The following is a 27,211-nucleotide window of genomic DNA, read 5'->3' on the forward strand; positions in this document are numbered from 1 at the left end:
AGGCCCAGCAGAGTTAAGTGGCTCATGCAAGCCATCTAGATGAGCTCCCACCTTCTAGTCTCATTTAGCATCATTGACCCAAGACTAAAGTGGATAAAGTTTGTATGTCTTAGAACAGTGTCAAAGGCAGGATGAAAACAAACTGAAAATCCCCAAGCCAGGAGGAGTTAGGTCAACTGAAGTGCAGTTGTGGATCTGCCCAGGCTGTACTATAGGAATTGGGCAAGACCCTTAATCATGAGGCCTTCATTTCTCACCTCCCCAGCTGTTCTGCCGGAGGAAAAAAGCAAGGGATGGTGACCAGGTGACCACAGGACCTTTGCCCCAGCAGCAAAGGTTTTTAAAGTCCATCGTACACACAAAAGAAAAGAACCAAACAAGAGGTCAAGGAATGATGGTGAGAGGTTTCCCTAATGTACAAGGTGAGAGGCAAGCACAGTAGGGTGACACAGGTTGATTGCTTCTCTATGTGGGTGTCAGGGAGGAGATGGTTAGGAGTTTTCAGATAACACGGTAAGTATTAAAAAAAGAAAAGAGAAACTCAGCACATACACATAACCAGCCACAAGTTTCAGAAGTGAGGAAAACCATGGTGACTAGCTTGAGGGAACTTAGCCGCCAACGCAGCAGAGAGTACCACCTGCTCTGACTAACAGGTTCCAGCTACTAAATGTCACTTGCTTTTCTCCACTGACTTTTGCTTTTCTCCAGCTGCCAAAAACCATTTTGGCAGGATGGATTAGGAAAAGAGAGCAGAGAGGTTGCAAAGTCAGAGGTGGGACACAAACGGAGCTCTTGGCATCCTGGGAAGGACATGAGAACTGTCCTCAGAGCTGGCCCATGAGAGCCAGAAAGGGCAGCTTCTGGAAGAGAGGTATCACATCTAGTGAGGACAGCAAGGAAGGTTTGTTGGAACTCCCTTCAAGGGCAGGAAGGACCCCAGCTCCGTGGGTGACAGAACTCTCTCAGGAAGAACAGTGGACTAGATTGGTTCCTGAAGGTCCTTTCTGTGAACGCTGTGGTTTCTGAACTGTAAGACTTCATCCAATTTCCTTCCTGGTCCCACAAAAGGGGAAGTTTGCTCCAGAGATCCTGCAAATGCAGCTTCATGAAGCCAAAAGGGAAAATGCCTCTGGGGACAGTGTCTTTGGCACCATCTGATGAAAAATGGCCAAAAGCAGTTTCCAGTTTCTGTAAGTCCCTTTGTTCTCACCAATCCCAGAAAAGCCCAAAGGGTCTTAGAAAGGCACACTAACCTGGAGCCAATTATCCCACTTGACGCTGACCCCTTGGCTCTTACTACTTTCACCTGGATCTGAAACTCCCTCTGCTCTAACAAAGGTGCAGCTGAGAGGGTTCAGGGGGGTGATCGGGTCACCCTGAGCCTTTGCAAACCTAGGTCGCCAACGTTTCCTCTATTTATAGGGTCTCTATGGAAACAGGGCCAGCATTAGAGAGCTAATCACTGTAAAAAACCCACGAAGTTCTACTGTCAGGATCCGGTGTGGATCGTGTAAGTCTCCAGTTGCCCTGGAGAAGCTTGGGGTGGGTAGCCCAAGGGAGGAGGAGAGTCCATCACCTCAGGTTTGGCGTTGGTGACCACAGTGACGGGGATGAGGGAACAGCTGCCTGTCTAGGCCTGTTTGGGGTTTCTATTGGAAACGCAGTGATGAAAGATTTTTGGAATCATTTTTCCTTCCCCAGCATCACAGATGACATTAAAAAAAAAAATCTCAACTCAGGGGCAAATGATTTCCCCATTCCAATCTTATTTTAATTCCTTGTTCTTTTCTTGCTTAGAACGGTCTGCCTGAAGCCAGTGCAAGTGAGGAAAGGTCCCCTCATGCACCAGGTCTTTGGGGGCAGAACTGACTCAATATTCCTCAGCACAGAAGATCTTTATTAAAGCCACCACCTTAATGTACTCTCTCTCCGCCTCATCCCATCGTCCTACCCCACCTTTGCTGCCTCCCCACTCCATAAAGCCTTCTTTCCCCACACCAATGTAGCGAGATCTAACTCTGTCCTGAACCTGGGAGTGCTCATTGTCTGCACCACTCATTTTGCAATTAACTGTGCATGCCTTGTGACACTGCTTCTAATGGTCTCTCCAAGTGGCATCCAACTTTTCACACTGAAAGACAGAATCCTTGAGGAGAATATTCCGGGGAACAGGGTCTATCTCACACGCATTTTGTGTCCCTAACATTACCTGGCAGAGACCTCAATACAGACATGACAATTGCTGTTTACTTGTTCCAAGTCTAGGAAACCATTTTTAAAAGTGATTAATCCTTAGAAAACCACCTTTTCCAAAGCCTCAATCTTTCCCAAAAACTTAAAACACCCACCAGAGCAGTTTTTTCTTATCTGTCCCTCCTGTTGCAGCTTGAGCCCCATCTTCATTTCCCAAGAACTTAGTAACTGCCAAGACTGAGTTGGCTTGGAAGAAGATGAGCACAGACTACGGAGCCAGAATGTGTTTACTGTCCTCACAAATGGATCGGGAAGGCTTAGCTGGGGGTCCAGGCCCATCTAGCCAATTTTGTTTTCTTGCAGCTAACTTGGCTGGAGTAGGAAGCCTTGAGTCAACTGAACAGTCAAATTATGGTTTTTCTAACACAGCCAGAAAACATACCTGTTCTCCTGCAACAGCTCTCTTTTAACTTTTCTCACAGAGAGAGACTTCAGTATTTGGCAGACAAAAGTGGACCCTGTCCAGTCATGGCCTCATTCCAAAAATGCACCATCCTTGTCTCTGGGGATTTCCAAGGGAGGTGCCATTTCTTTTTCTTTCTTTCTTTTTTATAATTTTTCATTGCAATTGCTTAAAGTGGCTCTTTCCACTTGGATTCCTTGTTTTTTTGACAGCACTGAGGTCTGAATTCAGGGCCTCATGCTTACTAGGTGGGCACTTTTATGGCCTGAGCCACTCCCACAGCTCTTTTTTTGTGGTGGGTTTTTCAAGATAGGGTCTTGAGAACTACTTGCCCTGACTGGCTTCGAAACATGATCTTCCTGATCTCTGCTTCCTAAGTAGCTAGGATTATAGGCGTGAGCCACTGGTGCCCGGCAAGCTGCCGTTTCTTAGAGAGATGACAACAAAGCCGAGTTCTGGGTTGGCTCAAAGACCACCACTAAGAACCTGCCTGAGTCTCTGTCTGGCCCAACATCCACACTTTCTTTCAACCTCAGCCCCAAATTTAGGACCTGTGAGATGTTCCAGCTCCTTGTTGAGGGAGACATTCTTGTTAATGGGATTGGCAGCTAAGACACAATTAGAAACACAAAAAGCAACACATTCTGTAAACACAAGCTGCAACTAGGGCAGCTGGGAATGAATCTAGAACCCAATATGTGGCAGAACAGTGAGCTTCCTTTGCCACGTTTCCCTTTGATCACCAGCTCCCTGAGCCCACATACAGGGCTGCTCTGAATGTTGCTATAGGCTGGAGGGGTAGGGGGTGCAATCCTGGGCCTCAGGACCCTCCGCTGGCCTCAAAGAATGTGCAGGTGGGATAAAAGCAGCAAGCTCATCATTCTTCATAGTCCCCAGATGTCCCTGACATTTACAGGGCTGAGGGAAGCCAGCAAAGGTCCTACCGAGGTCTTGGCACCGGCCATCTCACTTGCCCCACTTAGAACACTGCTCTTCTCTCATTTGGTAATCAATGTTCTGCTCCCCTCCCCCTGCCGTCTTTTTTTTTTTTTTTAACATCTTGCGCTGAACCCATCTCCCCCAGAATACCTTTCCTGATTGACCCATGTTTCCGATTCCATCACATCATGCTGGAGGCACTCTCCACCTAAGTGTTCTTCGGTGGACAGTTTTCTCCCATGTTTCATCCTGTTTGTATTGGGAGTGCACCTGGAAGCAAAGGCAGTGCCTACTGCTAAAGAACTCATTTCCCATATCCTGCTTTTAGGTCTACCTCAATCACTCCTCTTCTGATGCAATCTAGCCCGGGAGTCCAGCGCCCACCTGTTTGCAGGGATCTTCAAGCCTGAATATATCTCTTCTGAAGGAAAATTGGGAACAACATGATGCAGCAAGGTCCTAGACAGCCACCCCCACTTAGAACCCCAGGGCACACTCACATTCTCATGAAATAACTTGTCTTCTCCGTTAAAAAAAAAAAAAGAAAGAAGGAGAAATTGAGACCCACAGATTTTAATAAAACCCTAAGCCTTAAAAAATAAAACAAAGGGCTGAGGGCGTGGCTCAAATTGTGGAGCTCTTGCCTAGCAAGTGCTTGACCCTGAGCTCAATCCCCAAGTGTGTGTGTGTGTGTGTAATAGATGAGGTGTCTGTTTTGCTTTTATTATTTGAGCTACATGTATAAACTGTGTTTTCAGGCACTTTTCTATGTCTGCTCTACTTCACTATTTAAAACAGGGCCTTTCCTGTTGAAGGTGTTCAGGACCTGTTAACCACATGAATCCTCTCGAGGGCACTCTCTATGGAATGCTGAAGGAACACAGGCCATTTGAGGGGGGCTGAAGCACTGACCACCAGTAAAGGTGGCAGACCAGCAGGAGAATGGTCTAGGATTCAGCTGTGACTTTCCCTCAGCTATTTGGCTTCTAAGTGTTTTTCCTGCTCTTCATTCAGTAGACAGGAAGACCAGTGTATGGTGTGAACAGAAGTACACAGCTGGAACCCAAGTGAGTCTTGAGTCAGAAGTGCTTAGAACCAGAATGGGAACAACAGAAGATGGAGCTGCCCCTTTTTCTTCAGGGAAGGACTATAATACTGCTTAGAAATCACAGGGCTTTTGTGAAGGGAAAGAGAACCTCAGAGGAAGGCCTGGCCAGGATCCCTTGACCCTTCCTCTCAGGAAAACTCAGTTCCTCCAGCTGCACATGGGGTGGGGAGAAGTGGTAAGGTGAGCAAAGCCCCTTTCCCCCTCCCATGACTCCAGGTTTTCACAATATTTCAGGACAGGCAAATTCTTATGCTCAGCCACTATCCCAGGCCTCAGAAATCTCTACCATCTTCTGTATTTTTAACAGGATTTCATTCTGCAGAGTTCCCCTAAGCTCCTCTTCATTCCCTTCTCTCTAGAGCTATACTGGAGAATTCTGGTGTACTTTTGGTCAGCCAGCAGTCTCTGTAGCTGGCCATCCCAGCGACTCTTCTCAACAAGGATGGAATCTTGTCACAGCTAAGGACTGGATAATGAGAACACATGAATGTAGAGATGAACTCAAGTGGTTAGACAGGAGCCCATGCCGAAAGTGACTGGGAAATGTTAACTGTAAATTGCAGGGCTCCTGTTGCAGGGCTGGCTGCTGACATCTCCCCCAGGGGACACTATCCTGTGGAATAGCAGAGAAGGTCCCCAAAGTATTTGCACAGGCCTCCTATGGGGCAATGCCCATTTTCAGGTTATTTTTCTGTTACATTTACAACTTTAAGATTGCTACTTAACTATTTTTCTTTCTTTTCACTGGCCCTCACCACTCCACAATCACAAACCCCAGGCCACCATAGAAATTTGCAGGGCTGGGGATTTAACGCAGTGGTGGAGGGCTTGCCTAGCATGTTCAATGCCCTGGATTGGATCCACAGCACTCCCCTAAACACACACACACACACACACACACACACACACACAGTAAAAAAAGAAATATGCAGTGGATGGTATGATGTCCACAGTGCTGAAAGACCAGACGGAGACCACAGGAGCCCGAAGCTGCTGTCATTAAGCATCATACAGCTCTCTTTGGCAAAGAAAAATTCTCTCCTTTCCTGCTCCTACCTACCACAGAGGCACTTTACACAGAACCACTTATGTTTTTGCCCCTTTCTCAAGATGATTTCCTCCACTGTACTTAATCCACCACAATCCTTGGAGCTGTCATAAGAAACTAGAAAAGGGACTAAGGGACCAAAAGTTGCTATCTCCAAATTTCAAACTGAAAACAAAAGCAAACCAGAACTGCTGATTAGCCTCAAACAAACACAGGTGTGGGCAGTGGGTATTAAAAATTTAAACGTGTCCCTTTTTGATACTGCCATGAAATCTAGAACAAGTCAGCTTCTCCCCAGTTTCAGAGCCAATGGTGGAATTTTTCCATGACTGGAAAACTATGTCAGCCTTGGAAAACAACTTTTCCAGCACTGAAAACAAGTTTGGACACACTCCAGTATTCCTTGTCCCTTTGCTCAGAAATGCTGAGTGATGTATGCCTGAGATCACACAATGAATCAAGTAGTGGTGGCCCCAAACCTTATCTGGTTGGGAAGTCTCTGCCCTGCAGTAAACATGTTTTGATGGAGAGACAGACACAAACAGGAAAGACTCTGCTATCTCCCTTTGCTCCCACTGGCAAGCAGCAGCTATGTTTTCTCCTTGCTGTCCACCTGGCTCCACATTGCTGGGCTTGACCTCTGCGGTGATCTTTTTTTCTTTGAGTGTGTATGTTTGGAGTCTCTTTTCTCACACTTGATCTCAATTCTGGTTCAGGGCAGTTTAGCAGTTAATATAAAGGTTTACAGCTATTGCTATCTTTGCCCCTAACCAGAATGAGGGTGTCACCAAAAAAACAGAAAAAGATGATATAAGGTGGGAACAAAAAACCTTAAAGCAGCCTTATCTACAGAAACAGACACTGCAATCCCCATATTGTGGCCAGCTCTCCTTCCTTCGGGAAGGCATCTGGGGGAAATAGAACTGCCAGTCTCCACGGTGGCTGGAGCTGGAGGGACAGTTTCCAAGGCTGCCTCTCATGGGCTCAGGGTGAGGGTCCCATCTGGTCCAAGAATCAGGGTTTGCTGGCCAGACTCCTCTGAACCAGCTCAGAATGAGTCAAGACTCCAATGGAAGGCCTGCCTCCTCCTTCTTCCTTTCTCAACAGCATTAAGGGGACCCCTTTTGTGTCACCATTTAAGACTGGGAACACCTCTTGACCACATGGAGTAGATGTGAGGATGACAGCTGGAATGAACATGAGGGACTTTTGGGCCTGATGAAATCTCAGGCTTTGTGTACAAAGCCTATGTAGCAGAACTCATCCATAGACAATAAGAATAGCCACAAACATCCATAAAGGGCAGGGGCAGACCCAGAGGTCAGATCTAAATAACTATCACGATCTTTAAAAGTACATACAACAAAGAGTGAGTATGTCCCCAGGAACAGAGGAACACTGACAGTAAACAGACAGGTGAAAGCACACACACTCACCTGCTCTCTGACTTCCTGACTCCAAGCTGCTCAGGCCAAATGAGGAATGTCATTGGCTTATTCTGCTGAACTCCTTAGTGCCAGCTGCCATAGGATACAGGCTCTATTTAACCTAAGGAGAATCCTCTCCACTCCACTCCCGTCCCCTAGCCCAGACCCTGCACCCTCTCTGGAGAAAATCCCCCGGAGGCATCAATCTCCAAGGCACCTAAGTTCCTTCCTTGGGCTGACATCTTGCTCAGTCCTGTTGTGAGCTGGCTTGAGAAGCCTCAGCTGGCAGTCCTGGCAGCAGCTCCAGCAAAGGTGCATTATTTATTCTGGCTGTTGTTTTAATCGACATAGAGAAATATTCAATTCAGCTCCTCAATTTTCTCCACGGCCTCAGGATGGAAAACAAACAGCTCCATGTGAACTGGCTATTCGGATTCTGAGTCTAGCTGCCTGCTCAGCGTGTGTGCAACTTGAACCAAGGCCCCAACCAGCCTAGGAAACCTCTCAGCCACCTGTCAGTTCTCCACCCTGGGGGTTGGTTGGTTCAGTAGGCAGGCAGAGATCTCCAAGCACTAGCTTAACCTCTGGCTCCACCTAACGGCAAGAAATCCACACCCCCCTTTCACAGATGGACAAACTGAGCTAGATCCAGGACAGTGTTCAAACACCACAATGGGAGGAGACTAACTGGCAAAAGAATCTAATGGTCACTTACTTGGCTTTCCTACACTGCAATTTTCTCCCCCTACCACTCTACAGGAGGGAAAGTGATGTCAACTTTTCAGTTAGCATCTTGGATTTCTCCAGCCCTTTGTCTGTGAATAACATTTCACACACGTTACTCAAACTATCTCAGATGGGTGAATCACTAGAATGTCTGTGAATAATGGGAAACAAACACAGAGGCCTGAAATGGAGCTGACAAACAGAAGCACAAATGACACCCAACTTGCCCCTCGGGTTCCAGCCAAGCATCCTCGCTGACCTCTGCCTTGGCTTCTCCATCACTTTTATCCTGTTCAAACACTTTTATTTATTTTTTCCTGCGTAGGGTGGGGAAAGCTACGTGGTTGGGCTGGGTTTGCCAGGGGATGGTCTGCGCTCACCTTTAAATCGGGAGGCTTGCTTCGGGGACCTGGGTTGGGTACCGCCGCAGCGCCCGTGTCTGAAGTTGGCCCGCCAGCGGAGTTAGCACCCGAGGCTTCCCCAGGCCGGAGGTCTGCGCCCGGCAGGTGGCAAGCCGCATCTTCCAGCCCAGCTCCATCCTCCTCGCCCTGCTGTTGCTGCAGTTCGTCCGATTTGCACCTCTTCATGATGTATGTGGGTCGGCAAGGGGAATCTGTCCTTCCAGCGCGCCGCCTTGGGGAGAGACCGCACCCCCTTCTAGTACTCAAGATATGAGGCCTGGGGTCTAAATTATCAACGGGGGGCGGGGGGAGTGGACAGATCACGATTTCTTGAATTTTAAAAAAATAATTTTTTTAAAGGAGGATGAGGGAGGGGCGGAGAGGGGGAGCCTTGGAATAGTTCATTCCGACCTGGGGAGCGAAGACGGGTCACAGTCGAGGCTGGGCAGCAGGAGTCCTTTAGGCAGTCATTGCAGGGGGAGGAGGAAGGCAGCCCCGACCCCCAAACTTTCTGCTTTCAGGGCATGGGCAGGGCGGAGAGGAGCTGGGCGGCACGGCGCATCCCTCCCCGCTGGCCGGGGCTGATGGGCGAGGCAGGGCAGGGGGGCAGCCGGCCGGGCAGGTCGTGGTCGGCCGCCCTCGGCGCCGGCTGTGGCCCCCGGCCCTGCCGCCGGCCCCCGCCCCACATGGGCCGGCCGCGGAGCCCGCAGCGCTCCGGCCTCCTCCCCCGCCGGTGCACCCCGCTCCCCGCCCGCCGCGCCGCCTGCTGCAAAGCCGCGGCCGCGGCCAGAGCCCGCCGCGAGCGCACAACCTACCCCGCCCGGCGGCCTCCGCCCGCGAGCGGGGGGGGGGGGGGGGGCGAGGCGACGCGGGAGTGACAGCGGAAACCCACCAATGGGAAGGCCGGCGGGCCGAAGGGGCGTTACGCGACTACGTTTTTTAGGGTTGGTTGCACCGTGCGAGTCTCCCCCCGGGAGAGGTCTGGAGGGCGATGTGCTGCTGCGTTTTAGCATTGCGGAGACCAGGCTGCAGTTGTCGGGACAGGGGCGGCGGGGGAGACGCGCTTTGGGGGCCCCTACTAGGGAAGGCTTTCTCTGGCTCAGTCCCCCCACTCGCTGTGTTTGGCGTGGAGGGGGTACATTACGGATGTGTATCATCATGGTCCCCCCCTTCCTCCTGCAACTTTGCACTTTATATTACGTCCATCCCTTCAATGAGGGAGGCACTGATTCCTTTTAGGATACTTGGTCCTAATCACAAACCTGTGGCTACATCAGAGCTGCAAATGCTAAGGGGAGGGGTCGTTCTGCCCCCAAATCCCCTTTTTCTGTTTTAAGTACGAATCTCATGAGCACTTAAGTTTTATGCTTAAAAACTGGGCAATAGTTCATATTAAGCGCAATAACATTGCGAGAGTCTCTTTCTCACTAAGAAGCAGCTTTTAAACAAAAATGGCATTAATGCAGGAGGCAGATACATACAGAAGAGTAGAAAAGGAATGCTCTTTTCCCATAAACCTCAGCAGAATGCGCTGAGCAATCTGGAAGCAGAAAGAGCAAATGTTGGGGTTACCAAGATATGGACGTAGTAATAATAACTACCTGCTTGCAAACTGTGGTTACAATAGAGTTTGCTTATTCAGCAGCCAGTGGTTTCAAGGTGTAGTCCTTACACCAGCAGCATCAGCATCACTGGGAACCTGTTAGAAATACAAATTCTTGGATACCAGCCTGACTGAATCAGAAGTAATGGGCCCAGAAATCTGTATTTTGACAAGCCCTCCAGGAAATTCTGATTCATTCTAACATCTAAGAACCATTGGCCTAGTCTCTGGTGAAGGGCCGCTCAGTCTGTGAGTCACAGTGACATCTCTGAATGATTTTACAGTTTACCAATCTCTTTCACACTCATCAGGCCATTTTAGCCTCACTTCAATGTCACTAGTGTGTGTTTGCTGACTCGGATCTATCGTCTTCCCATTCCAACCACTCATTTTAATGTGTATCCTAGAAGAGACCAAGTTGTCAGGAATTTACTCCAGTCAGGCAGTCACTTTCTAAACTTAGTGGGTCCATTTTTAGAAGATAGGAATTTAGGATGGGCTGGGAATGAAGAACCACCCCCCACACAGTATCAGGCACCATGTGGAAACCAAAGCTCTAAGTCTGTTGCATTTCCAATAGTGAGGAATGGCAGCTTGCCAGGGCAGTTAGTGGGCAGGACTAAAGAGAACCAGTGGGGGCAGATTCCCATGGTGCAAAGTGTAGGAAGAGGAATGGTACCACCCCCAGTCTGAGTTGGCCAAGAGAAGTGCAGAGGACCCACAAATCCTGGGCAAGTCTTTGGTGGCAAATGGTAGGGAGCAAACAGTAAGCCCACACTGACACATGTTCATAACCTGACTGCAAACTGAAGAAAAGTGGAGAGATTCTGTGTGAACCCTTAAGGAAATCAAGAACATCACTTTGAATTATGCTCCATTTCTATACCAGATTAATGCTGATCTTAAGTTTGACTTTTCTTTTTTTTTTGAGACAGTCTCGCTTTTAGCCCAGGCTTGCCTCAAACTCACCATCTATCTGCTTCAACCTCCCAAGTGCTGGGATTACAGGCATGAACCATTACTCCCTACTTAAGTTTGATTTTTATATTATCATGTGCTTACATGTTGGCCAAATTTTTTGTTTGTAGTCATATTTAGCAAGGTGTAATGCAAGTCAGCAAAAAGTCTTCGGTGTGTTCCATAAAATCAGCTTCTTTCTTTCTTTCTTTCTTTCTTTCACTCTTTCTTTTTTTTTAATTTTTTTTTTAGGTCCTGGGGATTGAAGCCAGGTCCTCATGCAAGCTAAGCATTCACTTTAGCACTGAGCTACACCCCATCCATAAACTCTTCACGTCCCAGTTATTTGGAAGTGGGGATAATGACAGTACCTATCCTCTATCATTTTAGGGTGTTGAGTAACATATGTGAAGCATTTAGACATGCTCAATGCAGAATAAGAGCCATCTCTATTGTTACTGGATGTTATCCAGTTTCAAGAGTAGCACCTTTCACTCTAATGGTTCTAGCCTCAGGTGTTCGAATAGGTCCCGCCCACTTCTGAGTTTTACCGAGTTGACAGTGTTTTGTTTTGCTTTTTTCATTTGTTAGTTTTGTTGGGACTGGGATTTGAACTAAACCTTCACATTTGCAAAGCAGGCACTCCACTGCTTGAGTAACACTTCCAGTCCATTTTGCTCTGGTTGGTTTGGGAGATGGGGAGTTCTCGAAAATGGGTCTTTAGTTTTCCCTCATATGTGGACTTTAGATCAAGGGCAATCACAACAATGGGATTGGACTTTGAGCACATGATAAAAGCGAGAGCACACAAGGGAGGGGTGAGATAGGTAAGACACCTAAAAATTAGCTAGCATTTGTTGCCCTTAACGCAGAGAAACTAAAGCAGATACCTCAAAAGCAACTGAGGCCAATAGGAAAAGGGGACCAGGAACTAGAGAAAAGGTTAGATCAAAAAGAATTAACCTAGAAGGTAACACACACGCACAGGAAATTAATGTGAGTCAACTCCCTGTATAGCTATCCTTATCTCAACCAGCAAAAACCCTTGTTCCTTCCTATTATTGCTTTTACTCTCTCTACAACAAAATTAGAGATAAGGGCAAAATAGTTTCTGCTGGGTATTGAGGGGGTGGGGGGGAGAGGGAGGGGGTGGAGTGGGTGGTAAGGGAGGGGGTGGGGGCAGGGGGGAGAAATGACCCAAGCCTTGTATGCACATATGAATAATAAATGAAAAAAAAAAAGAAAGAAAATGGGTCTCGAACCTGTATCCTCCAGATCTCAGCCTCTTAAGTAGCTAGGATGACAGGTGTGAGCCATTAGTATTTTATAGTAACAAGACAAATACATAACTGTCAAAGAACTTTGGGTGGGAAGTTTGTGTAGAAGCCTGAGTGACTTTGGAGCCAATGTCAGGTTTTCATTGGCCATAGTAAATAAGTGAGTACTTAAGATAGATAGAACTTGAAAGCACTTTGACTGATTGAAATTTTGTTTAAGGCATTGGGTCATTCTATTGTTCTATGTTTCTTTAGGAAAATACAGCACAAACTATGTTTTTATATTTAAGATAAGACAAACATTTGCAGATGTACAAGGCAAGTGGTTATATTTGGTACGTAGGAGTAGCACTTTCCATTCTGTTTTGGCACATCTAGCTAATTATAAGTAAATAACATGGTTTAGTGGGAAGAACACTGGTCTTGGTGTCAGAAAATTTATGTAAGAATTCTGGTTCTGTTACTCCCTATGAGTTTTTAACTCTGTAACTGAACAAATTAACCTCTTTCATCCTTGTTCTTTTTATCTATAAATGTTCTTCTCATCTATAATAGTATCTATCCTCATGAGGCTATTTAAAGATTAAAGTAGATAATGCATGTGAAAACTCTTGACATGTGGTATGTGTTCCACAAACCTGAATGAAACAAACATAACTTGTCCAAGCACTCTGTATGTCATATAAGAAAGGCAGAATTAACTCACTAAACTCATTGCTTTCTGAATGGAAATCTTGGTTAGATAATGAAAGAGGGACACTACTAGAAATGTCAAATGTGGTAAACCAGTAAATGTATAAATAAGGAGTATAAAGGGCAGGGTTACAGAGCTGGGCATGGTAGCCACATCTATAATCCCAGCTACTCGAGAGGTAGAGATCAGAAGGATTGTGGTTCGAGGCCATGAGGCTAGCCCAGACAAAAAGTTCTCAAGACCCCATCTCTACCAGTAAAAGTGGGACGTGGTAGCCCATGCCTGTCATTTCCAGCATGTTAGGAAGTGTAAGCAGAGGCCAGCCTGGGTATAAGTGCAAGACCCTATCCCCAAAATAACTAAAGCAAAAAGGACTAGTGGTGTGGCTTGAGTGGTAGAGCATAGCAAGCACAAGGTCCTGAGTTCAAATCCTAGTAAAAAAAAGCAGAGTTATGGAATCCTGCTATCTTGCCTTGTAATTTGATAAACTGATGCCTCTTTCATTATAGAGGATAAAGTGCCAAGATTAAAGTTAAGTAAAGTGTACAGTGGCTTTTTTCTTCTTATAAAAGCAATTAGGTCTGAGAAATAAGAGACTTTTCTTTTTGCCAATAGTAACAGGCTTGTAGATTATCCAAGAAAATCATTTCCTATTCCATAGGAATATTTTAAAACAACAGCATTTAAATATCAAGGGATAAGTTGTAGGAAAGCTATTTTAAGATTTAACATACTGAGTAGAGTTCTAGAAGGTAATACTTTCTGGAGAGACTAGATATAATTTTGATCACTGTATTTTGATATCAATATGATTACAAACATTTCTTTGCTAATGTAATTTTCTCCCTTTTCTGTTGGAGAGGACCACTTCCACTCCTTAAAAGAAACTGAGTTCCTTGGACTAGGAGGAGCAAACTATGCAAATAATCACTGGGGAGATTGGCTGGATTGTTGATGATGTCACAATCCCACCACCTAAGCATGAGTTTTTTATTGGCTATTGTAAGGCACAGGGAGGACTGAGAAGGTTCTGCATCACTTCAGAATTAGAGAAAGCTCTGAGCCTAAACTAAATTTTATCTTTTTTTTCCCCTTAAAACATACACTGAAACATTTTATGTGTTATTACATTTTCCATATTATTTCATATTATTACTTAGTCATATTCTGTATATGAGTAAACATTCTAAATGATTGCTTAACATTCTATCAAGTGACCATGTCACTAGCCACTTTGTTCTTAGACACAGAATTGTCTCAATTTTTAACTTTAGAAATAAAGCAATTATGATATTACCCAGAAACTGTATATATTGTTCTCTCTGTATCATAGAATCTCTGATGTTTAACTGACAATATTTCAGAGAAGTAGGCAAACCCATCTTGTGGTCATTGCTGTCACAGTGTCCCTAAGACCTACACAGGAGATCCCAGTGTCTGGTTCACTCTTGGGGATAGTGGATCTCCTCTCTGTTGTACCAAAAGCCAGAAGTTTCTGCTTCTCATTTCAGGTAGGTTACGTGTTTTTTATTCTGGATGCTGGACACTCCTTGGTAATGTGAGAAAGGCCACTATAATCATATGAACAGAGGAGGTCTTGTGAAGCATAGACTTAAACCCTGATTGTGCTGCTCTATCTGAAAGACTGGGACTGGCAAAATGGCTGCTTTGTGTGCTTTCCCATCTTTATAGGGAATCCATACAAATTTCTAGACAATCTGTTACTTAAAGCTTAAAATTCTAGACCTTAAAAAAGAAAGAAAAAATACCAGCTTTGCTCGGAGAGAATCAGTTGGTTATTATTTTACAACTGAAGATAAATATCTAAGTCAGTTCTGCCTATCATTATTTGTGGTCCTCTTAGGTATAATAGCAAGAGGAAGTGTCTATCGCTTAGAGAGAACCACAGGTTTTAAGCATTTTGTTAGGAACCTTGTGAACACTCACTTAATCCCCACAACAATCCTGTGAAGTAAGTGTTCTTCCACTCTACTATGTGAATACAGGCTCAAAGAGGTTACAGCACTTAATTGGGGCTGAGCTTTGCACTCAGCTCTGTCTGATTCCAAAGCCTAAAAACCTAATAGCTGAACCTTTCAGGACTCTAATTCTGAGCCACTCTGTGCTGAAGAATTTATCAGTGAGTATTGGTCTACAGCTCAATTTGCGTATCTACATTCATTAGAATGTATTTCTAAAACACATATCACATACAAAGACTTTACAAGACGCTCATGGAGTATGAAGGACAAGGGGGAACAGGTACCACAGTCCAGAAGAGAGACAAGACTGTTGTGAGGGACCAAGGTGACTCCAAGGAAGAGGTGTTGATGCGCTTTCATCCATACCACAGAAGTTAAAAAGATGATTTTTTTTTTTTGATAGCACAATTGCTAGGTTACTTGAAACAGACAGCCCATTTTTGCTTCCTGCTTCTCCATCTCACGTGGCCCACCTGGCTAGGTGGAGCCACCATTGCTTTTTGTGATGCCTTCTCTTTGCCTTTAATAAGCTCTATTTACCTCCCTTACTACAACCACCTGTTCTGCCTGGATTCTTCCACTTGGAACATAAAGAATTTGGGAATCTTATGATCAGAGACTAAACAAGCCTACAACAGAGCAACATAAATTGTTTTGAAAACAGAATCATTTGCTATTTGGATCTCTTGGTGCTATAGAGATTTGGGGTCGTATAGTTTTCCCCTTCTTTTTGTCCTATGACAATGTAGGGCAGTGTTTCTCAGAGTGCGGCTTATGAACTAGCAGCAACATGAACACCTGCAGATTCCTGTCCTTTACCCCAAACTGATAGAAATGGAATTTCTGGGGATGGAGCCTGAAAATCTGCTCTTTAGACAAATACCAAAGAGATATGCACATTGATGTTTGAGAACCACCTGTGTAGGGGAGATTGGGTTGATCACATTTATTGATCACTTTATGAATTAACTGAGTACTCGCTATATGCCTGGCAAACACTCTGTAAAGCAAAATTTGTAGATAAGTATCATAACCTCCATTTTATAGATGATGAAACTGAAGCTCAAAGATTAAAAACTTGCCTGAGGTAACTTGTCCAGTTGTGGAGATAGCCAAACCAGTTCTGCTTGCTTTCAATGTCCAGGCTTTCCCACAATGTCCTCTGCATTGTTACCTAAACTGTGCTATGGTTACTGTGTGTGGTAATAATAACTATCATCTGAGTTCTATTAGGTGACATATAATTTAGATCTAAGCCCTTCAATAACCTCAAATGGTACTCTTGCCATGTATGATAACTAAAATGGAGAGACTTTAATATATAATCTCAAAATAACCTTCTACCCAGTGGAAAAAGTTTTCACTCACTTTCACAGTTCCTGAAACCTTCTCAGGACTTCCTTTCTTTGGTGTAATTCATCAGAACCCTTTGGCACCGAGTTTGGTATGATAAACCAGGAGCTAAAAACTAGCCTTTGTTTCTAATATACACCATACTTTTTTTCCCACACAACAATGGAGGATGGCCATCTGATTTCAAGAGGAAAATGTCAGTTGCTTGAAAACCTTCTGCTGATCTTATGACTTCAAAAAGACAAGTTAATCAAGAAAGCTTCTGGGAAGGAGTTATCACACCATCCCATGTGAGATCTTATTCTGGATTATGCATACTTATGTCATAAATGACATAAGTGTTATAAGGTCCTGGGGCATACCCACAGAGACAGAAGGACAAAGGACTGTTTTCATTAGTGAACCCACCCAGGCTTGCCTTATAGCTCTCACAAGGGGCTGGTGAGAGAAGATAGTACTCTCTTTCAAGATGCAATGACACGGTACAATTTTTTCAGAGGACGATTTAGTAATATATAGCTAGAGCCAAATAGATGTTTGAAACCTTTTACCCAGTGATACCCTCCAGGGAATTTATCTCCAGGAAATAATGCAAAAGAAGAAACCAAGTTACATGAACAAGGACAATAAAAATGTTTATAGCAGCATTGATTGTAATGATGGGAAATCTGACACCATCTATATGTCCAAGAATAGAGAATAGATGAGTAACAATAGCAAAACAATATGGTGAAATGTTATGCTGCTCTTAAAAGACACAAATATGATGAGTGTGTAGAAACAATAAAAGCCTTCTTTAAATATGTAAAATAAAAGCATTAGAATGCAAAATTGTGTTGAGTTAGAATTAGGACTTTGGAGTCAAACCTGTGTTAATACCTATGTGGATTTAGACAAATCATTTAACCAGAGTCTCAATTTTCCCATCTGTAAAATAGGGATAAATATCCATCTTTCTTGGTTGTTTTAAGAATTAAAGATGATATAAACTACATGGATAAAATTTGGATGAACCATGAATAAAGATACTAGGGAGTGCTAAAAATAATATTTAGTTTTATGCTCGGATATGGGACTGTTGAACATTTTTATTAAAAATGAATTTGTTTTTATGATGTTTTAAATATAATATTCCCCCCTTATTCCTCCACTCTTAGACATTTTCATATACCCTAATTAAGAAATGTGTGCATGGAGGGATAAGAAAGAGAAATAGAGGGAGTGAGATTGATTAAAGTACCTTATATTCATGTATGAAATATCACAATAAAAACCCTCTATACAATTAATATATACTAATAAAAAGAGAAAAAAAGTATAGATTTGGAAAAAAAAGAGTATGTGCAGGTAATATGGAAACTTGCCTTACGGGGTCACTAAACCTATCTTAAGAAGGAGGCTAGCTCAGTGCTCCTGGAGAATAAAATCGCCCCCTCAACACAGTGACAGGTGAAGGTGGCTTTGGGAGGTCCCAGGGACTCCCGTGTAAGCACCTGGAGGCTTATGTGAAGCTCAGTAGGGTAGAGAGAGTTCTCATGACTAGAAGCCTTTCATCTTCCTTTGCTTGGAATCCTGACTCTCACTTCCATTAAACCACCTCCTTGAAGAGCTAGATTTATAAGAAAAGGGATAGGAAGGGGAATGAAACAAACTATTTTCTTTCAGTTAATATATATTGAGGAGTTTGTGTCAGGCATGGATAGATATAGACTAAGCCAATTGGAATGTTTGAGAAATCAGGTTTCAAAATCTTCTAGAAAAACTCTACCACAATAATGTTGACATAGAAAGGATATTGGTAAGTCAAATGCAGGGGAGCAGCCTATAATCTCTGCTACTCAGGAGGCTGAGGTGGGAGGATTTTTAGTTCGAGGCCAGCCTGGGCAGCACATCTCAAACAAAAGAAAGAAAAGGTATTGGTAGATGTTCATCTATCCACCTTTCTCCATCCAGGATCATCCCAGAGAGAAGAATACACTCTGTTGTAATGTTTTATTCTAGGTAAGTAAGGAAATAAACTGAAGATGGGTCCTTCTGAACTGTCAGGTAATATAGTGGAGAAAGGATATAACCGTTTAGACTTGGAAAAGCAATTCCAACCTACCAATCTTTCTGAAAACAAATGAATTGCAGCAAAACTGTGTTCAGGGCTTCTGGAAAGCTTTAGGTTGGTTACTCTCAAAAAATTTCTGGAAAACCTTGTTCTTCCACTTGGCAGTAAAACAAAGATTATCTCTGTTTGGGGTTATAGCAAATTCTCTTTAATTGATTGTTTTTCCTCCCCATGGTCCACCTCCTAACAGCCAGGGATGCCACTGATGAAATATTCAACATCGGGATGATACTTGATGTATAATTAAACAGGATACATTTAGCAGTTCAATTTTATAGACCTTTAATCTTCAAGTTGATAAACCTTCATGGAGAGAATCTCATAAGCAAAACCAAAATATTATTAGAAGTACTCTCTTCCTTGGAAAAAATACATAATCCTGAATGTAAATAGTGCCTAGTGATAGAAAAGAAGACATTTTTTAAACATGTCTTTGAGTCAGCTAAGGTGCTGCCTGCTTTCCACCTGACATCATTTGTAATCTTCACAACACTGTGAGGTGGGTACTATTAGCCCCTCAATATGGGTGAAGAAACTGAGGCTCCAAGAGGTTGAGTGACTTGCTTCAGATCATGAAATGAGTAAGAACCACAGCCAGGACTAGACCTCAGATCAGAATCTCTCTGACTGACTTGTTTTCCCTAAAGTTTTTATAGGATTTCTATTTCAAAGTACTTTTTCTTACTATGGCTCACACAGTCCTCCTAATAACCCAGTGATGTTGAGTACAATTATAGGATTCTTCCTTTTAACAGAAGTTGCAGAATTAGGATTAGACCCTAGGTTCGTCATCACCATCATCACCATCATCACCATCTGTTACCTTTATTGAGTGCCTTCTGTGTGTAGGCTCTGTGCTAAGCATTTTATATACTTTTCACCTCATTTTAGTTTCCCAATAATCCCTGAAGTGAGCCCTATTATTATCTCATTTGATGAATGAGAAAACCAAGACTTAGAGGGAGCAATGACTTGCTCAGAATTATCCATCAGCAAGTTAGGACTAGAGTCCAGATTTTTTTTTTCTACTTCTCAACTCTTTATTAAGGAATAAGAAGGGTGGGGGGAGGGGAGAAAGGAGAACAGAGGAGGGGGTGAATTCAAGTATGATATATTTGATATATTGCAAGAACTTTGGTAAATGTATCCCACCCAGCACGACAATAAAAAAAATAAAACAAACAAGCAAAAAAGGAATAAGAAGGTAACACTTCAAATTGCCTCATAGATTATGAAAGTCTACTCTTGGAAATGAGTAAATAAAATCACTTCCTTATTTTATTTTTTTCTGGGCATTTTACCACAGCTAACTTCTACTAGCAAGAAGGTGACCTAATTTTTTTTAAAACATAACATTTTATTGTAACTTAAGCTGAAATGTTCCCATTGTTAAGTTTAAAAAACAAAGTATTCATTCTAGATTGAGACTCCTTTGAAGGGACAGTTTAGGATAAAAGTCACAGTTTTGCTTTTCATAAAATTCATTGATCATGAAATATTCCTTTTCATTCATAAGAGACAGAGACAGAGAGAGCAAGAAAGCGTGTGTCTAGTTGCCATGGTTACCATAATTCATTGCGAAGGACCTGCTCTCATTAAAACAGAAGGACATCACTATGGTACTTTCCATGGACCATCCTTCACTGACTTCAAGGCTCTTTTGAACAAAGTTCAAGAAATCTGCTCTGGTCTCTCTGTTTTCTTATTGTCTTCTCAATGAAGTATTTTATCAATCTGACAGGGCTTGGGTGTGTTTGTTCTGGGTAGACATGCAGAAATGTTGCTTAAGATAGTGAGGCTTTGTAGCCACCATGATCATGGTCCAAAGTTTCCTTCTCTCCATATTTTCCCGTTGCTATAAGTCCTCGAGAGGTCTCAGATCCTGTACATCATTGCTGCTTCTTTTCCTCGCACATGCTCATCTGAAAACTACATAAATCTAGCTTTAATTATTATCTTTCCATTAGTTCATTAATGCTAATATATGATGTTTGCTCTACAAAACGTGTGCTTTCCTAACTGCTTTTTTGAATTATGTATTGTAACACTATGAGTGGTTAGAGTCCAGATTTTTAATGATGATAACACAATTGATAAAAAAAATAGCTGCCATTATACAAGTGCTGATCATATATCGAGATTCTGCTCTTAAAAAAAAAACTTTAACCTAATTTGAGACTAGTTGGCATTGCTTTTTTAATACTCACAATTGCTCTATAAAGTACTATTGTCTCCATTTTACAGATGAGGAGTTGAGACTCAGAGAAAGTACATAAGGTCTCCAAGAGCATACAAAATGGGAAGCAGTAGAACTAAGATTTCAGCTCAGGTTTCTTTGACTACTAGACCTATTTCCTTAACTGTGAGGCTTTGCTGACTTCTGCACTCCTTTTCCTTCATCCTTGCTGCCCAAACTGGGATCCAGAGACCAGCAGTATTGGCACTACCTGAGATCTTGTTATAAATGGGGAACTTTGGGCATCACTGCAGATGTTTTGAATCAGAAATACATTGGAACAAGATCCCCACATGATTCATGTGCACAGTAAAGTTTGAGAAGCACTGTTCTGTAACATTGTCAGCAATAGACAGGAGAGAGAAGAGACCAAGATTGTCTAGAACATTTTAGATCTACAGATGCTCAAACATGTTTGTTTGGAAATTATTATTGGGCTAGAAGAAGGTAAGTTTTGCTGTTAAATTTGATATTGGGGATCTTTTTCCCAACTTGGAGGAAAAATTAAGTTAATGAATTGTTTTCTTCCCCTCCAAAATTTTTCCTTTCTTCTTCAGAGCCTAATTTACCTGTTAGTAACTTTAGAAGATGACAACAAATGAACAAATAGTAAAGAAATACCTTTGAAGTTGGGTGCTGGTAGCTCATGACTGTAATCCTGGCTACTCAAGAGGCAGAGATCAGGAGGATCGTGGTTTGAAGCCAGCCTAGGCAAATAGTTTATGAGACCCTGTATCAAAAAAACCTTTTACAAAAAAGGGCTGATGGAGTGGCTCTAGGTGTAGGCCCTGAGTTTAAAACCCCAGTACTACCTTCAAAAAACTCAAGAGGGGCTGGCAGAGTGGCCCAAGTGGTCAGAATGCCTGCTTAGCAAGAGTGAGGCCCTGAGTTCAAACTCCAGTGCCGCCAAAAAAAATAAACAACAACAAAAAAAACCCCTCAGGAATACAAAATTTCTTGTATTTTTCTTCAATTTCTGAATTTTTAAATTCTTGGATTTGTGACTGATTTCATGTTGCTTTATAGAAAATAGTTATACTTTTCTGTTAGTAAATCTGTTTGCAGTTCACCTGGAAGAATTAAATATTAACTTTTCTGGTGTTCTACAAAAGGCACCTGATTTCTACCTACATGAAAGGAGGATCAAGGCTTCAGAATGTCTTTAGGGATAACCTAAACAAGAAGAACTTGTAACAGAAAAGTAGAGTTGAAAGACATTTCCCAGCCAGGCGTGGTAGCTCATACCTATAATACCATCCCTGGGGAGACTAAGGCAGGAGGAACATGAGTTAGAGGCCAGCTGAGAAAAATTAGCAAGACAAAATACAAACTAAAGAGCTGAGGGCTTGGCCTAAGTGGTAGAGCACTTGCCTCTCTTGCTTAAAATGCATGAGTCTATGGGTTCAATCCCCAGTGCCAGGGATAAAAATAAAGGGGGATAGGTAAGGTGCACTTGCAATGTTCAAAATGATGTATACAGAAGGCTTGCAACTGCGGCATTGTTTGTAATACCAAAAGATGGTAAAACCCTAAAGGTCCATTAACAGAGGACTCATTAAATGAAGCATGCCATCCATATGACAGTATGCTACACAGTTAAAAAGAATGAGACGAGCTGGGCGCCAGTGGCTCATGGCTGTAATCCTAGCTACTCAGGAAGCAGAAGTCAGGAGGATCAGGGTTCAAAGCCAGCCCCAGGCAAATAGTTCGCAAGACCCGATCTTGAAAAAAATCCATCACAACTAATGGAGTGGCTCAAGTGGTAAGAGTGCCTGCCTCACAAGTTTGAGGCCCTGAGTTCAAACCCCAGTGCTGTCAAGAAAAAAAAAAAAAAAAGGAGACAGATTTTTATGTTTGGGTGTGGAAGTCTCCAAGGTCATAACAGCATATGTAATTTGCGTTTATAGTACATATATAAACTGTGACTACAATAGTGTTTGCTTCCTGGAGGACAGCTAGGTGACTAGGAAAAATGGGCAGAAAACCAAGGAAGACTTTTTTTTCCCTCCTATACTCTGTATCAATTTCATACCACATTCTTGTATCATTTATTTTAAAATTTAATTAAGTACTAATCAATAGTTTTTAAAAAGTGGAACTCCATTACCTTTACCTGAAATAATGCCCTGATTACTTTCACTTATCCAAATTTTGTCACTTCAAGATAGATTCCCTCTCTTCACAACTCCGGCCTGAGTGCTCTCTCCTCTGACCTCCTTTGCAGGAAATTATCTTGTGTGGCGAATCATCATGCATTGCTTTGTTACAGCTCTTCTATTTTTAAAAATAGCATCAGCCTTCTTGTATTAAAATTCCCATTTGTGTTTTCATTGCTGTTTTACTGAGCCTTTTTTTTTTTTTTGCAGGGGGGGTTGCATGGGGAATACAACTTCTCAAACAGGAGGAATGGCCTGTGAATATGTAACCAAGTAAAGGAGGGAATAAATGGGAAGGAACACGAGGTCCCTTCCTTATAGCCAGCCTTGACACATTTACCAACCAGAGGTTCATCTGAATTGGTGACCCCTTTTTAAAAAAATGCTAAAAGTCTCTGGAAAGACAAAGCCTTCACATTTTTCATTGAATTAATCTGAATATCATATCAATTTAGTTCAAAGTACCTGTACTCGAGATCAGAGATGGGGAGACAGAAGGAAACTCATGAAGTACTCATAGAACTAAAACAGCTTAAATATCATCTAGCCAAAATCCTACACCTCATAGATCATGAAACAAGGTCTTGCCTGAGATTTCAAGACAAAGCATGGTGGGAAGGGGCCAGACCCAAACTCAAATTTCCTCTTAAATTCAGTTGAGGGATTACACCATCCAGCTTTTCAAAGAAGAGGTCTGGCCTGGGTGAAAGGTGGGGTCTTTCCTCACAAGAAAGACATAGGTGGGCCTGTAATCCCAGCACTTGGGAGGTCTTGGCAGGAGGATCATGAGTCTGAGGGCAGCCTGCACTATAGAGGGAGACACTGTCTTTAAAAAAAAGGAAAAAAAAGACATAGGTAGGCTCTGTGAGCGAGGAAAAAGGTGGCTGGCATCGTTTGGTCCCTTTGATAACTGTGTCCAGGGTCTGTGAAAGTCGTGCACATTGGCAGAAGACGAGTTAAGATAATCAGAAATGGTTTGGAAGGCTGCAAACCTCAACTTCCCCTTACCCAGCCCGGTCTTCCGACTTGAAGAAATCAACTGTCCTTCAGTTTATAGGTCTTACCGATCCTTTCTCATCCTTTCTTTCCATATCTGGAGAAGGAAAGTCGGCAAAGGAGAACGCAATACAAGCATGAGAGATTTCACTATTCCCAGGGCATTTTCCGCCAATTCCCCGTATCTGCTGTGTCTGAAAAGTAAGAGAGCTATTTAGGGTAACCATGGAGAGACTACTGGTCTCGGTCTTATTTCCTTCCTTTTCTTTGCTCTTAAAATCTTTCTCTCTGATTTCAGTAAGACACCCCACTTCTGCTAGTGTCGGGGTTCCGCAGCTCCTCCCTTTCTCAGGGACTCATATACTGAGTAGGAACTCTTATTTTTTTGGGGGGAGTGCATTGGGTTTGAACTCAGGGCCTCACGCTTGGTAGGCAGGCGCTCTTACCTCTGGAGCCACTCCACCAACCCTTTTTTGTGATTTTTTTTTTTTTTTTGACATAGGGTCTCCCGAACCATTTGCCTGGGGCTGGCTTCGAACCTCGAGCCCCTTGATCTCTGCTTCCTGCATAGCTAGTAGCTACGATTACAGACGTGAGCCACCGGAGCCCGGCCTCCACTTTTTTTTTTTTTTTTTTTGCGGTACTGCGGCTTGAACTCAGGACCTTCACCTTGAGCCACTCAGACAGTCCTTTTATGTGATGAGTATTTTGGAGATAGGGTCTCTTGAACTATTTGCCCGGGCTGGCTTCGAACAGCAATCTTCCTGCTCTCTGCCTCCTGAGTAGCTAGGAATACAGGCGTGAGTCACCCGCGCCTCGCCGGGAACACATTTTTAAACTAGTATAGCGGTCCGGAGGTATTCACTAAAAGAGGATCAATTCCACTCCCGGGTTTCCGCAATACAGTTTTGGAGTTCCGGCCCTCGGCCCCTACCCGGACTACAAATTCCAAGAGACCCCGCAGCGTCAGTGTACTCGTGGTGCCTTCCCCCAGCTCCCGGAACGCGGAGAGAAAGGTTCCGGGACCGGCGCACAGCGTCGGGGTTTGTTTGCAGCTGGAGTGGCCGGGGCTGGAAACCCGGCGGACTGGTGGCGAGAGCGTCAGGAGCGGATTCCGCCTCCCTTAAGCACTGGGGGGCGGGGAAGGGAGGGGGGCCGGGCCAGCAGCAGGGATCAAGCCGCGAAGACAGCAGGCTGAGGCGATGGAAGGCGACGGGCTGCCGTGGGTCAGCGAGCCCGTCTCGGGTCCCGGTCCTGGAGGCGGCGGAATGATCCGCGAGTTGTGCCGGGGCTTCGGTCGGTACCGCCGCTACCTGGGACGGCTGAGGCAAAATCTACGCGAAACCCAGAAGTTCTTCCGCGACATCAAGTGCTCCCACCACCACAGTTGTCCCTCCTCCCCCACGGGCGGCGGTGGTGGCGGGGCCGAGCCCGAGCCCGGTCCTGGCGGCGATGTCGCCGAAACCGGGCTGCAGGCGGGTAAGGAGGACAGGCCCGAGGAGAGAAAAAAAATTGGAGGGTGGACCGCACGCCTGCCCCTGCAAAACAACCCCGGGAAGAGGCGGAAAGTGGGAGTCGGGCCGCGTGGCCGTCCCCGGCCTGGACCTGGTTGGAGATGGGCGGGAGGAGGGGACACCGAGGGCTCGACCTGCGACCGGGGGGCGAGGCGGCCCGACTGCTGCAGAAACCAGGACCCCGGGGACCCGGCCGTGTGCAGCTGGGACTGGGGAGGCCGGGTTTCGTGAGGACCGGGTTAAGCCGAGGAATGGGGGGAAGTTGCTCTGAGTTGGGGGGGTGGCAGTTGTAGGTGAGAGCCCCTGTTCGGGATGGAGGAGAGGCAATGGATAGGGGTCCCAGGAGCCCGAGGCAGCCTTGGGATTGCAGTGGGATGTATGTATGGGTGTGTTTGTTGAAGTGTGTAAAAGGCATGTATGCCAATCATGAGGCAGTAGCTGGGTGAAGAAGGAATGTCCTCCAAATAGGAAGCGTATCTGATGGGTGCCAGGGACTTAATTGCCCAGAGATGTTGCTAATGCTTACAGTGAAGTTAGAGAAGGAAGCGATCTGGCCTGAACCTTTGGAGATCTAGCTGTTGTTGCCCTTCTTGACATCTTTCTGGCATGTTTTAGAGGCCCCAAAGCACGTTAAAAATTAAAATCTTTACTAACTTCTCGTCGTCCCCCCAGCCTCCCCGCTCCTTTTTTTCCCCTTGGTGGTACTGGGGTTTGGACTCTTACTAGACAGGCGCTCTACCACTTGAGCCACACCCCCCGCCCTTTTTTGCGTTGGTTATTTTTGGGATAATGTTTTGAATTTTTGCCCGATGGGCCTCAATGTGATCCTTTACCTATGGCTACACGCCTATCCATGTGCCACCGCACCCAGCCTTAGCCTTCCCGTTTCCTTTTCAACTGCTGTTGGTGAGGAACTGGAGGGTTTGTTAACTACTGTGTCTTATTAAGAAATAGGATGGGACGAGGGGATTGGCATCCTGTACAATTAGAAATTTTGGGGACAACATGGCAAATAATGTCATAGGTTTTATTTAGTGATTCTCAAGCTGAAATACATACTAAAATCGTCCTAGGAATGTATTAAAAATGCCATGTTCCAGACTCTTATTTTACAGAGTCTGGTTGGCAACTAAGAATCTAACCCGGGTCTTAAGAATCTAATTGAATATGAAAAGGCCCTGGGATTCTGATACAGGTGGTTTAACACACTTCGAGAAACTTGAATTTAGATGCTGATAAAGTTTGAACTTAAGGTGAGTTTGTGTGTTGGAGTCTATCTTCTCAAAGATGCACGTTTAACAGCTTAAATTTGACCCCAGAAGTGGTGGCAAAAGTGAGCTCATAAGATTCTGGTAGGATCCTACATGGTACTATTTCACTTAGTTGCCCTAGATAACAATTAAAAAGCTCTTATTTTCCTCAGGGGATAAATGGGATTAGGGTGATGAGTGGCTTTTCTCAAGTTGTGGTTTTGACATTTTATGTGTAGAGATTTGTTACTTTGGAGATGAACTTGTCAAGGGATGTGACTTCTGTGGGGCTTTCAGAGTATAAGGGCTACCATTCTCTGAGGACTCCAGGATGTGCCCTTTCACTTTTTTTTTTGGGCAGCATTAGGATTTGAATTCAGGGCCTCACACTCTCATTCTTGCTAGGCAGGTGCTCTTATGGCTTGAGCCCCTGCACCTCCTCCTGATCTTTGCCTCTTGAGTAGCTAGGATTACAGGCATGAACTATTTTGCCTGGGCTGGCTTCCAACTGCAATCCTCCTGATCGCTGCCTCCTGTGTAGCTACTATTACAGGCGTGAACCAACAGCACCGGACACTCCCTTTCATTCTTTAACTATGTTCACTCCTTAGTCCTGCTTTTTAGCAGCTTCCCTGCTCTTCGGTTTATCATAGCTTATCTTAGAAAGCCTGCTATTGCTGCTCTGATTTAAAACCAGCTATTTTTGTTACTCTTAAAAAAAATCAGAATAAATTTAGATGGAAATTTTCATGGCATCTTGGCTGACTTTTGT

The 27,211-nt window shown here is 44.1% G+C and overlaps 2 protein-coding genes across 7 annotated transcripts in view; one reads left to right on the forward strand and one right to left on the reverse strand.

Annotated features, from left to right (window-relative positions):
- Tmcc2 (transmembrane and coiled-coil domain family 2) overlaps positions 1 to 8,947 on the reverse strand; it is a 40,954-nt gene extending 32,007 nt beyond the window's left edge. The window contains exons 1-2 of one of the 3 annotated variants that reach the window (XM_020167060.2): positions 8,720 to 8,947; positions 8,288 to 8,540 (exon numbers count right to left, since the gene is read on the reverse strand). In XM_020167060.2, coding sequence (XP_020022649.2) covers positions 8,288 to 8,494 — 207 coding nt within the window. In that variant the 5' untranslated portion in view covers positions 8,495 to 8,540; positions 8,720 to 8,947. Of the gene's footprint in view, positions 1 to 7,190; positions 8,078 to 8,287 lie in introns of those variants that run through there. The other 2 variants (XM_020167057.2, XM_020167061.2) reach the window with 2 other exon arrangements.
- A 15,764-nt stretch (positions 8,948 to 24,711) lies between these two features.
- Dstyk (dual serine/threonine and tyrosine protein kinase) overlaps positions 24,712 to 27,211 on the forward strand; it is a 54,934-nt gene continuing 52,434 nt past the window's right edge. Inside the window, exon 1 of one of the 4 annotated variants that reach the window (XM_074048519.1) lies at positions 24,712 to 25,154. In XM_074048519.1, the coding sequence (XP_073904620.1) occupies positions 24,878 to 25,154 (277 nt within the window). In that variant the 5' untranslated portion in view covers positions 24,712 to 24,877. The remainder of the gene's footprint in view (positions 25,155 to 27,211) is intronic. The other 3 variants (XM_074048517.1, XM_074048518.1, XM_074048520.1) reach the window with 3 other exon arrangements.

This window comes from Castor canadensis, chromosome 11, assembly GCF_047511655.1.
Source record: "Castor canadensis chromosome 11, mCasCan1.hap1v2, whole genome shotgun sequence".
In the NCBI taxonomy this organism is placed as follows: domain Eukaryota; kingdom Metazoa; phylum Chordata; class Mammalia; order Rodentia; family Castoridae; genus Castor; species Castor canadensis.